This window comes from Centropristis striata, chromosome 19 (assembly GCF_030273125.1).
Source record: "Centropristis striata isolate RG_2023a ecotype Rhode Island chromosome 19, C.striata_1.0, whole genome shotgun sequence".
NCBI classification, from domain to species: domain Eukaryota; kingdom Metazoa; phylum Chordata; class Actinopteri; order Perciformes; family Serranidae; genus Centropristis; species Centropristis striata.
Genome location: NC_081535.1, coordinates 8,466,211 through 8,481,616, shown reverse-complemented (window position 1 = coordinate 8,481,616; position 15,406 = coordinate 8,466,211). Strand labels below are relative to the sequence as shown.

Below are 15,406 nucleotides of genomic sequence, written 5' to 3'. Positions count from 1 at the left end.
CTTAAATGGGTTAAGAAAACACATGCAAATACACAAAACACAAGCAAATTCAGAAACATATTCATCAATTTGACAACACAAGCGCAGCATTTAGAAATGCAACTAGACCAGAACACAACAGAAGTGTTTCCAGAGGACATGTCTGGACACGCTTGATATTATCACGTTATTTCATGATAATAATACCTAAATTAAGCTGACAGACTTTGCTGTTGGTGAACCTGAGGAAAATACTTTTTTATTACTTTCTATAAACCTTTTAATTCATCTGTTTTCATACATTATTTGGTGTTTTTCTGTCTGAAGAAATCATGCTAGCTTGAATCTTACTAGCCTTGCTAGCATGGGAACACAATTGTTTTGTGTTGTTCTCATATAAAACAAACTCATTCAACTTTTCACCTCACATTTTTCTTCGCGGTCATGCAGGCTCCCACCAGAATGCTTTTACACCCCCCAAGTGGGGCCTGCCCCCATTTATATTAGAACCAGGATGTTTTATTTAAGGAAAAGAAGATGCAGGGGGTCAACAATGGCTTCAAAACAGCGTTTTTTTGGCTAAATTGCTATATTTCATTTTGCTAGTATGACATTTACATTAGCGGGGTTATGTATTGTAGTTTGGAATGAAAACACGGCAACAGTGAGCCCATTGAGCGTTGTCCACATCCTGTTTGTGAGGCACCGAGAGGTTCCCATGAAGGAAAGGTCACTGTCATGTTTGGCTCTGAGCCAGTACAATCAGACACTCTCTCCAACCCCTGAGAGCTCCAAACAATCAGAGGATTATACAGTCTGGATTCAGGGCGAATAATCGTTCTGCTAATTTCACGTCTTTTTAGCTACAAAAACTGAACCCTTGAAGACAAAAAGCACCTTTTATCCTTTTATACCAGCTGCCTCTCCCACACTAAGAAACCCAAAACTGAGTCCTTCTTTATCATTCGAATATGAGTAATTGTTTTTGAAAAGATAATTTTGCCTCTCAGTCTCTTGGCGATCTCCGCTAAGTAACGTGATGATGACAGTCATGATGAGGCACATGATGTAACGGCATATTTCAAAGCAGTTGTTGGGATGAAAGCGGGCCAGCATGGGGCTGGAGCGGGGCCAGTCGCTCCACCAGAGAGCAGTCTGCTCGGCATAGATCGAAGATTACCACATGATCTATTTGTATTAGTTCCATCAGCGCTGTCACAGCGAAGCCACACCTTTCACATGACAACTGCAAAGCATTTTCCAGACCTGCTGCAGTCAGCTGAAGTCCTCAAGTGTGTGTGTGCGAGTGTAAGATTGTGTTTGCGTGTGTTTCTTCCTCCCCTCATTGAAAAGCAATGTGTGCATGACTGCCAGCATCTCTCCACAGCAAAGAGGATATGACTTTATGTATGAAACCCATTTGTCTGCTTACTGTACAGCTGTGAGAACAGAAACGATTATATAAAATACACTATATTGTGGCCCAGTGGTGGAAAGTAACTAAGTGCATTTACTCAGGTACTGTACTTAAGTACAGTTTTGAGGTATTTGTACTTTACTTGCGTATTTCCATTTTATATACCCTTATGCTTCTACTCCACTACATTTTGAGGCAGATATTGTACTTTTTACTCCACTACATTCAGCTGACAGCTTTTAGTTACTTTTCAGGTTGTGATTTAACATAAAAAACGTGATTGTGCCATTTAAAAAAAAAAAATTAAACCTCATAACAGTATGCTAAGAATATAATGCTTTTATGCTTACACAATGTATCAATAATAATCATATAATAATATATATAACAGTCTGAGTGGGTTCATTCTGCAAAACAAGTACTTTTACTTTTGATACTTTAAGTACATTTTGATGCTGCTACTTTTGTACTTTTACTTCAGTAAGGATTTGAATGCAGTACTTTTACTTGAAGTGGAGTAATTTCACAGTGTGGTATTAGTACTTTTACTTAAGTAAGGGATCTGAATACTTCTTCCACCACTATATTCAGGTTTTTGAAATAACTCTTAAAAGGGAAGGGAAAATAAATATCTGCTTTTGTTTGTAGTCTAACTTAATCTAGCTTGGAAGAGTTTGAAAATAAGTTCCTAGAATGTATCTGGAGGTATTTTTTTCTTCAAAAATGGATATTAAGAGCTTTGGTTGGATGTGAGCTTTAAATATCTATTCCAATGCCAAATCAATCGTTTCAAAGCATGAAAGAGAAGTGCACCAATATTACACATCCAAGTCTGTTTACAGGTCTTTGGGAGTACAACTGCAGATGTGAAATTTGCCTTTTTGGCTCCAGTGGGAGCTGTGTTGAGTCTGATATGTTACCTCAAGTGATGTCACTTAAGTCTGCATCGGTTAGAGCCAATAAACTAGGCTGCAAGTTTTAAACAGCAAAAAATCAGGTGATGTGGATACAGAAAGAAGTCAGCTCATCAGACCTCTATAGCCTGCTCCTCATCTCTGATTGAACTATTTGCAGCGGCATTGCATTGTGGGTAATGTAGGCCCTAAGCTTTGACAAGGAAGAAGAATGTGTGGAGTAAAAAATATGATTGCTGCAATCCAAGCTGCATACTTTTAATAATATAATATCATATAATATAATATAATAGCCTTTATTGTCGTTGATATAATACAACAAAATTAGAGTGCAACTCCTATTGGTGCATAAAACAATTAAGAACAAGAATACAAAAACAACTTAAAGACAATAAAGGTATAAAAAGAGGAGAACGAGGAGGAGTGGTAGTATACAGAGGTAATGTTATTAGATCATATGAATATAGATATAGATATTATTGCACTATTAATATTATTGCACTTAGACGGTAATTGCACATGGTGGACAGTAAGTGAACAATATTGCATTTTTCTTTAACTTTTAGTGAATGCTGCCCAGTGTTGCATTCAGTATGCTACAGTTGGGAATTATTACTCCGTCTGGTTCAGGTGCATCCATCATGAGTTGATATACAGTGCTTAACAAATTTATTAGACCACCTGTCATAAAAACGAGTAAACAGAAATAGTTATATCTTTCAAAAGCTTGTTTAAAGCTAAAATGTTGTTATATATTTATTTGGCAAATAATAGACTGAATTCACCTTTTATACCCAAAATTTGAGCCGTCTCACTGGGCTTCTCTGAGAAGTCAGAAATGAATCAAGCACAACATTCAACCACTAAAAATCATTTTTTCTGTTCAGGAATGCAAGTAAATAACTACAATTTGCCATTTTAATCAAGAAATGATAATGTGCTTTACTATTTTTACAGGGTTTTTTTGTAAAACAGTAAATTTGAAAATTCATGGAAACAATAGTAATCATATTTTAGCATTAAAAATATCATTTTGGGTTAAAGGGCTTCTACTCACTGCTGTATTAAACATTACAGAAACATAAAAAATGATTTTGAAATTGAAATTGATTACTTATGCTATTAATTTAGGATAGCTGTTGCATTAACAGGTGGTCTAATAAATTTGTTAAGCACTGAATGTGCAATGCTTAATTAGTGGTATACTCTTTACTCTATACTGTTTAGTCTATAAAATGTCAGAAAATATTAAAAACTGCTTTCTTTTCTTCTTACAAACAGTACAAAACTCATAGATATCTATTTCTCAGGGATATGAAACAGGGAAAAGCTGCAAAGCTTCATGTTGTGTTAGAGCTTTTATATCAATATAAAAGATATATCGATATATTTTTAAATGTGATATGGAATTAGACCATATCGCATATATCGATATAGTTACATTTTTCTTTCTTTATATATAAATGCTGCCCTTACTAAGGTTTGTCATATTTAGTTATTTTGTAATGTTGGTTATTCTTTTCTCATATAAATATATTTATTTCAGAAACAGATTGGGCTATTTTATTTCACAGGCTATTTTTATTTAAGATTTAAATGTGAACTTTATGGCGCTTTGATTTTAAAAAAGGTTCTCCTGTTGTTATACAGTATTTATATTCACTTAAATAAACAGTTTTAATATAATGCTAGTGACATGTCATATCTGGCTTTGACTTTGACTGAACATTTGCTCTCACTTTGCGATAAAAATATCGGGAAATCCATCGTATATCGATATTCAGCCTAAATATATCTGGATATGACTTTTGGTCCATATCGCCCAGCCCTATACAGTGTTCAATGTTTCTGGTATTGCATGCAAACATTTATTTCCTTCTACATCTGTGGTTGAGCGATTTAATTAGGTGTCTTGACAGATAAAGGAACTAAACATGAAGTAATATGTCGTAAAGTTGAGTTCTGCAGTGCTCAGCTGTGTGTGTGCTGGTGCAGGCGCAGGGCGGGGCTCTGTGCAGAGCAGCAGCAGTTGTGTTCGGGGCCAGAGCTGCTGGCCGGGCTGCAGCTCGCGGCAGCGGCTCGAACAGAGCAGTCTTTGTTAGCCGGGGATGCTGGAGTCCTTGTGACCAGAGCTGCCACTCCCTTTTTGGACAGAGGACCCGAGCCGACGGGGTGACTCGAGGGAGGGCCGGGGGGGGTGAGGGGCTCGGGGTGGGAGGCAGTGGAGGTGGCAGACCCCCCCCGGCCCCCCCCCCTACTCCTCCTCTCCTGCACAGACAAGTGGCACAGCAGCAGGCATGGATGATTGATTACACAGTCTGCGCTCCGATTGGTTCTCTGGTGTCGGTTCCTGTGACAGCACCACCACATGAAGAGGACGGAGGGGTGTGTCTGGAGGCGGGCTCCTGTCTTCATTGTTGTGGCAGTGCATACTTTAGCCCTCATTTTGTTGTTCGAGCAGAGCAGGAATTAGGAAAGAGGAGCAGTGATTAACTGTTGCTGTTATTGAGGAAGAGCACTACTAAACTGAGGCATTTTCTCCAAACCTCCCCTCTAAGTCTAAGACTAGCACCAGGAACTAGCACATTTTAGAAAAGCATCCAGGTTGCATGAATAAAGGTTAAAAATGTAAATCGTTTCCGTCACACAAAGATGCTGCTTATAAACTGCTTACCAGAGACCACAACCATAAATTACATAAAGTTTACACCACAAAAAAACAAAACAAAAATGAAACGGAGCCATCAGGATGGCATGGAAAAAGTTATTTCTCTTACCATTATATTTATTTTTTCTTAACAGAATTAAATGGTAAGCTAAGTTCTTGATACTGAGATTTTCTTTGTGTTCTTGAAGTGCCACTGACTCAGTTCCCAAGCCGTTACTTCATTGTCACGTTACTGTCAGTTTGCTGAGCAGAAGCTCATCTGTTATACCTGTAAATTAAAGAAAATCTGACTCCCAGACTGAAGTGCTTTGAACCTGCATTCTTTCTAATGGCCAGCAGGGGGCGACTTCACTGGTTCCAATAAGAAGTCCCATTGTATATAAGTCTATGAGAAAATGAGCCTACTTTTCACTTGATTTATTACATCAGCCAACATTTTCCTAATGACTTTATGGTCTCAATCACAAGTTTCAAGACTTCTTCAATACAGCATAAAACTGTAAAAATGTTTATTTTTAAGAGTAAAATAGAGGTTAAAGCAGGGTATGTTTTAGGCCGTGGGTGCTATGTGATTGACAGGACATGGAACTGAAATAAAGTAAATTCTAACATTTAGGTATATATCCAGTTTTGTCACACATCCATGCCAAAAATACCACAGGTTTAAAAAATTGTAGTCCATAAACCAATAGGTGACCTTACAGTGACTACATCCATTTCATAGGTACAGTCTATGATACCAGTTAGGGCTGGGCGATACATCAACATAAAAAATATATCGATATATTTTTAAATGTGATATGGAATTAAACCATATCGCATATATCAATATAGTTGTCACTTTTTTCCCCTTTCTTTATATATAAATGCTGCCCTTACTAGGGTTTGTCATATTTAGTGATTTTGTAATGTTCATTATTCTTTTCTCATACAAATATGCTTATTTCAGAAAAAGATTGGCCTATTTTATTTCATAGGCTATTTTAATTTAAGACATTTATTATTTAAATGTGCACTTTATGGAGCTTTGATTTAAAAAAAAAAAAAGAAAAAAAAAGAAGGTACTCCTGTTGTTATACAGTATTTATGTTCACTTAAATAAACGGTTTCAATAAAACTACTTGTGACATGTCATATTTGACTTTGACTGAACATTAGCTCTCACTTTGCGATAACAATATCAGGATATAAATTGTATATTGATATTCAGCCTAAATATATTGGGTTATGACTTTTGGTCCATATCGCCTAGCCCTAATCCCAGTGCAGGTTTTATTCATCTCCTTCCCTCACTTTCCCTCTCCTCCATCTTCTCCTTCTGCATCATTTTCTTTATCTATCTCTCGTTCTCTAATCCTTCTCTCACTTTATAATCAGTGTCATTGTTAAAACCTGGAGCTGATCCAAACATCACAACTCTCTGTTCTCTGTGTCGTCGCCTGTTTCCCCCTGAATCCATGCATTAGATTATTCAAAACTGTTCTTTTAAGCATATATTTGGGGTGTTTTTGGGTATGTGTGTGTGTGTGTGGAGATAAATAAAGCCAGTATCAGTTGAAAGACACTGCACAGCCATGTGTTCCTTATCAGAATGCATCCTAAAAAGGCCAAGCAGAGGCTGATGTGTAAATCCGGCAGGTTCGTCGTATTTATTTTCTCTTGCGAGTGCCAGTCCAATCTTTTATGTGACATTTCCCAAAATGTCTTTCATCAAATGCACTTAATCCAGAATCCAATTGCGCCAAATCGGATACTCGCCCTCATAAGCGTATTTTTATAGGCATCTATAAAAGTCCAGACCAGCCTTTATGTGTTCAGATCTCAAGTGTTTCGTTCCCGCAGTTTTATATGAGCTTTTCCTGATGAAAAGTTTAATGTAGTGTTTAAATGTGCAGCGACTAATCATATTTATTGTTTTCCAGAGTGACCGTCTCCTGATCAAAGGGGGGAAGATCGTTAATGATGACCAGTCCTTCTGTGCTGACATCTACATGGAGGATGGAGTCATCAAGTGAGTTTACTGCTTACTTTTTCTTCATGTTGCTGACACTTTAATAGAAATCCAGATTTCATCATGTTTTATCATTACTCGTGTCTGACTTTTCATTCTTTTTATTTAAAAAACAAAAACAGACTGTATAAAAGTGGACGTAGCTTCCAGTTTGGAAAAGTGAAGCTTGAAAGGCTTGAAACTTGCATTCTTTCTAACAGCCAGCAGGGGGCGACACTACTGGTTGCAAAAAAGAAGTCCAATTGTGTAGAAGTCTATGAGAAGATAGCATGATGTTTATTTTGTAAATTATGGTTCCATTTACAGTAAAATACACAGCCCAGTTGGCATAAATGAATGCATTTTCAAAATTGTTCATTTAATGCTTTTAACAGCAATTTTTTAAAAAGTGCAGCCTGCTTCACTTTGTGTACCTTATTTCAACTATTCCATAATTTCACTAACTAAAATTAACTTAAGTACAAAAATGTAAAGCAAAAACAAAAGAACAAAATCATATTGGTTTCATTTAATTTTTTAACAGGTTTTGGGCTCTTTATTTTTGACTGTGTTAAAATTGATAATTGATATAATTTACAGAATTAACATTTGTATCGTTCTGAATAGAGGAAGACTTGAAACTTGTAATCGAGACCATAAAAATATTGGGAAAATGTTTTGTGATGTAGTAAATCAAGAAAGAAGTAGGGTCATTTTCTCATAGACTTCTATGCAATGGGACTTCTTATTGCAACTATCGCCCCCTGCTGGCCATTAGAAAGAATGTAATCTTTAAGGCACTTTATTTTTGACTTTGTACATTATTTATACTGTTGTAAAATCAATTTTAAAATAAAAAATGCAGAAATTCCTGAAATCGAGAGCCTCTTTTAAATTATGCTCAAAGCCCATAAATTGAAATGTATAGCTCAGGGTTGTGTAATATAAAAGCTCAAAATTTTGTCTGCTGTTGATCATTTTCTATATACAGGTGCATCTCAATAAATTAGAATATGATGGAAAAGTCCATTTCCAGTAGTTCAAACAGCCCCAACCAAGTATTGAGTCATATAGATGGACATACTTTTCAGAGGCCAACATTTCCATATTAAACACACTTTTTAAAATTGGTCCTTTGTATTATTCAAATTTTTGGAGACACTGAATTTTAGGTCTTCATTAAATGTAAGCCATAATCATTATAATTAGAAGAAATTAAATAAATGAAGAAATGTTTCATTCCGTGTGTAATGGATCTATATAATGTGTTATTTCCACTTTTTGAATTGAATTACTGACATAAATAAACTTTTCTATGATGCACTTGATATATATATATATGCTATTGCTGCAGTATTGGGATGTCTGCGTGACACTGGGTATTAATAACAGGTGTAATGTTGTAATTTGTGTCACTTTTAGATCTTTTGCTTAGTTTTTATTTTCTCTGTACGTTCTTTTGTTCAGACAAATCGGGGAAAATCTCATCGTGCCCGGCGGGGTGAAAACCATCGACGCCCACGGCCGCATGTTGATGCCGGGCGGCATCGATGTGCACACGCGCTTCCAGATGCCCGATCGAGGCATGACGGCCGCCGATGACTTCTACCAGGGCACCAGGGCCGCTCTGAGCGGAGGCTCCACCATGATCAGTACGTGATGTGGCAGAAAGACTTCACTGTTTGGAAATTCTGCCCTACAAAGCCTAACTGCAGTAACTACATATTTGGTTGAAATTGAGTTACAGCTAAAAATGAACTCCATGATGTCTGTTTTATCTTGTGCCTTCTTGTGAAGTTTAAGATTCCAATATTGCTTTATTTCAGATAAATGATTATATAAAAATTGCAGTAACTACAAAATCCAACTCAAACTTTGACTGTGATACAGTGTGGCCTTGAATTTCTTCATTGTGCTGAATAGTGAAGACAAGAATAATAGAAATTATAAGTTTATTTGATAGGGAAATTATTATCTAGATAGTGATTAATTAAAAAGGTGCGATAAAATTATATTAAGACTAAGATATAAGATTACTTTATAATATTACAACTCTTTAAAAAGGAGTTGTTAAACACTTTTAAATACACTTCTAACAAAATCAATTGACTGCATTCAAGAGAATGTTTATTCACTAAAAAATAAAATATAAAAGCTGAAAGAAGACAACAACATTGTATTTACTGCACTCTGTTTTAGCATTAGTATTAAACGCTTTTACAGTAAAACCAGAGTGCAGTAACTACATTTTTGGGATCAAAGGTCAAATAAACCTTGATTTTCAGCATAAATATAACATCATCTATACATGTAGAAATAAGTGTCATATCACTTACCTGCTTGCAGTGCTTATTTCCCTGCAGTGGCTCTTTATTCTGATTGGCTTTAATTGAAAATATCTTGATGAGAGCAGGACGGGTGCCAGGCCAGTTCAGGACCGAGCCAAAATGTAAAAGTGTCCATCTGCTCTGAGGACTCAGAGCGGCAAGAAGCTGCCAAGAAGTCAGTTAATTTCCCTTTGGACACACTGAACTCTAAAGACTTGCCATTGTTAATTTTCACATCCTATATGGAGGCTTTTCTTTTTATATTCAGGTCTGTTATTTGCATTTGTTTCATATAAATCTCATGTATAGTCAAGCCTATAGGGGACTTCATTAGAAATATTATATAAAGTGAAAATCTAATTTCCCAGATATAAGATTTATTAGTCCCACAACGGGGAAATTTCCAGAGTTACAGCAGCCAAGTCGATAACAAAATAACTATGAATAGTAAACAGCAGTATAAACTAGAAATATAAGAAAGGTGTTAGCAAATAAACAAGTAAAAAACATTTTTTAAAGAATTAACAATTTACAATTTAAACAAGTAGAAATATAAAAAGTATTAACATTTTACACAAAAATAAAATAAAAGTGTAGGAAAATTACATTGCAAAGGCAAAAATACTGATGGCACGTCGGCACTAAATATCAATACTTGGCAGCCATGAATCAATATAATATTGCCATGCAAAATATCTTGATAGTTTTCTGTATAGATTTATTCCCCTCACCTCTACTGGTCAGGTTAGCTAGAAACTTTTATTCTCCAAATATGTTATCAGTTTTAGCATACAAAATAGCATCTACTGGGTCAGTGCTACTAGCTGGTGACCTGTTTTAGGGTTTTTTTTTTTATCAGTATTAATGTCTTTGTACTATTGCATGCTACAGGTGCTGGGTTTCAGCTCTTATATAGTCAAGTTTTATCTCTCAGCTTCAGTGTCTTCAGTCATTAATATTAAGTGTTAAATAATTGAGTTAATTATGACTTTTGTTACAAAAAAAATGTTGAAACCTAAAAAGATTTGGTAAAACTGAAAGACATTTTGGTTGAATAAGCAGATTTTTACTAGATGTTATGTCTGTCTGTCTGTCTGTCTGTCTGTCTGTCTGTCTGTCTGTCTGTCTCTATCTATCTATCTATCTATCTATCTATCTATCTATCTATCTATCTATCTATCTATACATCTATCTATACATCTATCTATCTATACAAATATCTATCTATACATCTATCTATCTATACAAATATCTATCTATACATCTATCTATCTATACAAATATCTATCTATACACCTATCTATCTATATAAATATCTATACATCTATCTATACATCTATTTATCTATACATCTATCTATACATCTATTTATCTATACATCTATCTATACATCTATTTATCTATACATCTATCTTTCTATATAAATATCTATACACCTATTTGTCTATACATTTATCTATCTATATAAATATCTATCTATATAAATATCTATATATCTCTACTATCAGTCCCTATCCAGAGACAGACTGTAAATATTAACCAGCTAATGAAAAGTAAAACATAACAAATGAAGCTGTGACTCCCCGTCTGCTGACTCAGCAGCTGAACTCTCCCTCACAGTAAAACAAACACTCCCAGCCGACTGGTGTGTCGTTGTCACCTCGGTGCAGCGCTGCCTGCTGCAGGGTCAGACGGGTCTGGAGCTGCTGGGAGTCGTGGAGGTAATGCGTGGCAGCCTGCTGACTGACTGGAATGTCAGTGGAGTGCACGTCACAAGTGCAAATGTGACTGCACCGAAAATGGAAAGTGACAAGAGAAGAGACTGTTTGAAATGCTATTTGACATGCCAGATGGACAAATGTTTAGAATTATGGTCTGACTCAGATTTCAAACCACAGATGAACATGTTTAAAATGTTCTATGCAAAACATGGAGATCAAAGCTCATGTGGTCTAGACTTTAATATAATGGGAGCTGCAGTCTGAAGACAAAGACTCAAGTTTCACATAGAGGCACTTAGAAACACTTAGGACTTATCACGGAAATCATTAAACTGGTTAATTTATTGATAGAAAATTAAAGAAAATAAAGTTTGAGAGGTGACTTACCATTTAAGTCGAACAAAGATGCCAAAAATTGACTGATTTCCAGTTGTGGAAGAAGTATTAAATCCATTTCTTAAGTAAAAGTACTAATACCACACTGTGAATTACTCCACTACAAGTAAAAGTCCTGCATTGAAAACAAAAACTGAAGTAGAAGTACAAAAGTATCAGCATCAAAATGTACTTAAAGTATCAAAGTATAAGTACTCGTTATGCAGAATGAATCCACTCAGATTGTTTTATATATTCTAAATATATTATTGGTTTATTTGTATTGAAGCTTTTATGCAAGCAGTGTTTTCATTTTGTAAAGATAGAGCTCATTTAACTACTTAATATCCTGTTATAAGATTCAATTAAAAACAAAAGTCTAATCACTTTAAATTGATCATGTTTTTTATGATAAATATCGACCTGAAAAGTAACTAAAGCTGTCAACTAAATGTAGTGGAGTTAAAAGTACAATATTTGCCTCTAAATGTAGTGGAGTAGAAGTATAAAGTTACATAAAATGGAAATACTCAAAGTACAAGTACCTCAAAATGATACTAAAGTACAGTACTGGAGTAAATGTACTTAGTTACTTTCCTAAACTGGTGATTTCAGCCACTCACACATGAGGATTTGCTGGTAAATTGAATATGTGGTTTTGGACGGCCTACTGACGACATCACCGTGGGCTCTGGGACACTGTTAGTCATTTAGAACTTTTTTCTGTACAGACTCCAGTAAATCATTTATTTAAAAGACTTGTCGACAGATAAATTGGATGAAAATAATAGTTATTTTCAGCCCTAACGCACATTTTTTCCTGACGGTCGGTAATGAAGGACCACACATCAGCACATGTGAGACATTATATTCACTCTGAAAAATAATCTCTTCAAAAATAACATCTTGAGCCCATATAGTGTTTGTCTTTGTGTGGTGGAAACCATGAGCAGATGGAGCAGATGATGGTTTGGACTTTGAGCTCTGGCTCTGGTTCGTACGGAGACAGGAGTCATGTTTCTGCTAATTCTCACAGATCAATATGAAGTGCTCACTGGAGAACAATTTGGAACAAATTTGGCCGCAAGGTGTGAACGACAAAGCCCTACAAAGTCTAACTGCAGCAACTACGCAAAGGGTCAAACTGAGGAAAACTGCTATATGACACTTATTATTTATGTATTGATGATGTCATTTTTATGCTAAAAAATCATGACGATTTATTTGAACTTTGTCCCCAAAACGTTGCTACTGCAGTAAAAGGTTCTAATAGTAAAGAAAAACAGAGTGGAGTAACTACAATGTTGTTGTCTTCTTTCAGCTTTTATATTTAGTTTTTCAGTGAATAAACATTCTCAAATTGATTTTGTTATAAATGTATTTAAAAGTGTTTAACAACTCTTTTTTTTAAAGATTTGTGTATTTTAGAGTTAATATTATAGAGTAATGTTATATTTTAGTCTTAACATAATTTTATCTCACTTTTTTACTTCATCACAATCTAGATAATAATTTCCCTATCAAATAAACTTATAATTTCTATTATTCTTGTCTTCACTATTCGACACAATGAAGAGATACAAGGCTACACTGTATCACAGTCAAAGTGAAGTTACTGCAGTTTGCTTTGGTTTTATGTTTAAATTCACACACACACACACACACACACACACACACATATATATATATCAGTGTTTCATACAAAAAGTGAGTAAAAAAACCCCTAAATATGTTAAGAACTGCAAGATCACTGTCTTCTGTCACAATTTCAACCCTCCTCCTTAATCCGGCCTCGGGACCGGATAAAGTGACCATAAAGAGACACTGACTGTAAACCAGCCAGCGGCGACTTCGCGCATGCGCGATTTGCAGACTGGACGCTAAGGGGTTAACATCCCCTCTGGCTCTGTGACTGCAGCTGGGAGAGACTGCTGCGGGAGGACTGGGCTGCTTTGACTCGTTCTTACTCTTGTTAACGTTAAGAAGAGTAAGAACGAGTCTTCGAAAGTCTCCAGTAACACCAGAAAAAGTCGCTAGATTTGTCGCTAGTCGCTTTTTTGAAAGATAGTCCCTAGGGGGGGCTGAAAAGTCGATAAGCTGGCAACACTGCCACTCACTACCCTAAGGAGCTACGCTGTTACGTTGATGTTACGTTACATTACCTGCGCTACTCGCTATATAGACCGTGTATAAGCTTGAACGTTATCTTTTACGTTGATGTCCTAAGAGGGTTCGACAGGATCTGATGCACTCGTTGATGACTCAAAACAAGTCGAAAATAACATTGTGTGGCGCAGAAATCATTAGTGGCGCTTTGATATTAATGATCATGTGAAATTTCAGCAGTGGCACACATAATTCAGCAGCGGTGGTGCACTGCTGCTGAATGAATGTAGGGGAAACACTGTATATATCAGATCAGACTGTGGTGTGTGCTTTGGTTTTGAGTTGGATTTTGTAGTTACTGCAATTTTTATATAATCATTTTTCTGAAATAAAGCTAAATTGAAACCTAAAACTTTGTCACAAGATAAAACAGACATCGAGAGTTCATTTTTAGTTATAACTCAATTTCAACCAAAAATGTATGTTAGTGCAGTTAGACTTTGTAGGACAGAACAGGCTGTCTCAATTTGGTCTCGATACAACATCAAAATCCTGACTAACACATGGTATCATAACAGTTTCTCAGTCAATGTGTCTGATGATTTCTCTGTGTGTTTCCAGTCGACCATGTGATCCCGGAGCCCGGCGTCAGCCTCATGTCGGCCTTCGAGCAGTGGCGTGAATGGGCCGACAGCAAGTCCTGCTGCGACTACTCGCTGCACGTCGACATCACAGAGTGGCACAAAGGCATCCAGGAGGACATGGAGGCGCTGGTGAAGGATCACGGTACGACCACAGCCAACACGTCTCATAAGATCCATATGCAGCTATTCCACATTCACACAAACTCATGACGGGATTGACAATTGACCCCTTTCAAAGTTTCAAAGTCTAAAAAACAACAACATATAAACACTTTAAAACTTGCATTTGAACTCGAGTCAGACCAAGGTTATAATAGTTTTGGATTTTTCATTAGCTTTAATTTTATGTTTTGTTTTCAAATTCTGTTAGTTTGAATGAGATTTTAGAGTGAGTTTAGTAGTTTTTATTAGTTTTATTTTTTTGAAAATGCTTAGTTTTAGTGTTAGTTTTAGGGTCTTTTTGTAATGGGATATTTGTTGCGTGCAAGATTCAAAAAGGTCACAATACATTTTGCCTTTATTTCCTTTGCCTTATCCATCTCAGTCCCAATAAGGTTATTAACTCTTGCAGCTCCAGGTGTTTTGAATTTTGCTTGTTACTTGTGCTAACAAGTGTGGTATTAGTACTTTTACTTAGGTAAAGGATCTGAATATTTTTTCCACCACTGGTAAACACATATAAATGGAAAAAAAATAGAGAAAAAACATGCTATGCCTGATGGCCACTGTAACCAACAAGACTGAGTGCTATTTACAGCAGAAAGGCTTCCTAAGTGCTGCGACTCAAACTCAAGGCAAAGAGGAAGAAAAAACACAGAAAATATATTTCCTCTCTCTAGAAATAGAAGTCTTCCATTTTTTATGCCCCTGTACTCCCTAAAAATGATCTTTACCATTTGGCTAACCTTAAATACATCAATTCATCTCACAATATTGTCTTGGTCTAACCCTACTCCTACTCTTGGTGGGCAGGAGGGTTTTAAGAGACTCTGTTTTCTGTTCTCTGTTGCTTTCCCCTAGTGGTTTTCACACTGTCATCTTGTGTTTTCAGGTGTCAACTCTTTCCTGGTCTACCTGGCTTATAAGGATGTTTTCCAGCTTACTGACGCTCAGGTGGGACTTCATTTCTTAACCTTGTCACTTCATTCTTTGTCATGCAATGCATCGCTGAGAAGCTGAAGACTGTGATGCATTTTCTCACTTGGTTGCAGCATTTCTAGAGAGGATAAATACAAAATCAAAATAATATTTCAGATTTCAGTGTT

At 36.1% G+C, this 15,406-nt stretch overlaps 1 protein-coding gene across 2 annotated transcripts in view; it reads left to right on the top strand.

The window, feature by feature from the left end:
• Nucleotides 1–15,406, top strand: part of dpysl2b (dihydropyrimidinase like 2b) — a 53,907-nt gene that overhangs the window by 13,062 nt on the left and 25,439 nt on the right. For both annotated transcript variants that reach the window (XM_059357964.1, XM_059357965.1), the window contains exons 2-5: nucleotides 6,901–6,989; nucleotides 8,436–8,620; nucleotides 14,119–14,283; nucleotides 15,193–15,254. In XM_059357964.1, coding sequence (XP_059213947.1) covers nucleotides 6,901–6,989; nucleotides 8,436–8,620; nucleotides 14,119–14,283; nucleotides 15,193–15,254 — 501 coding nt within the window. The remainder of the gene's footprint in view (nucleotides 1–6,900; nucleotides 6,990–8,435; nucleotides 8,621–14,118; nucleotides 14,284–15,192; nucleotides 15,255–15,406) is intronic.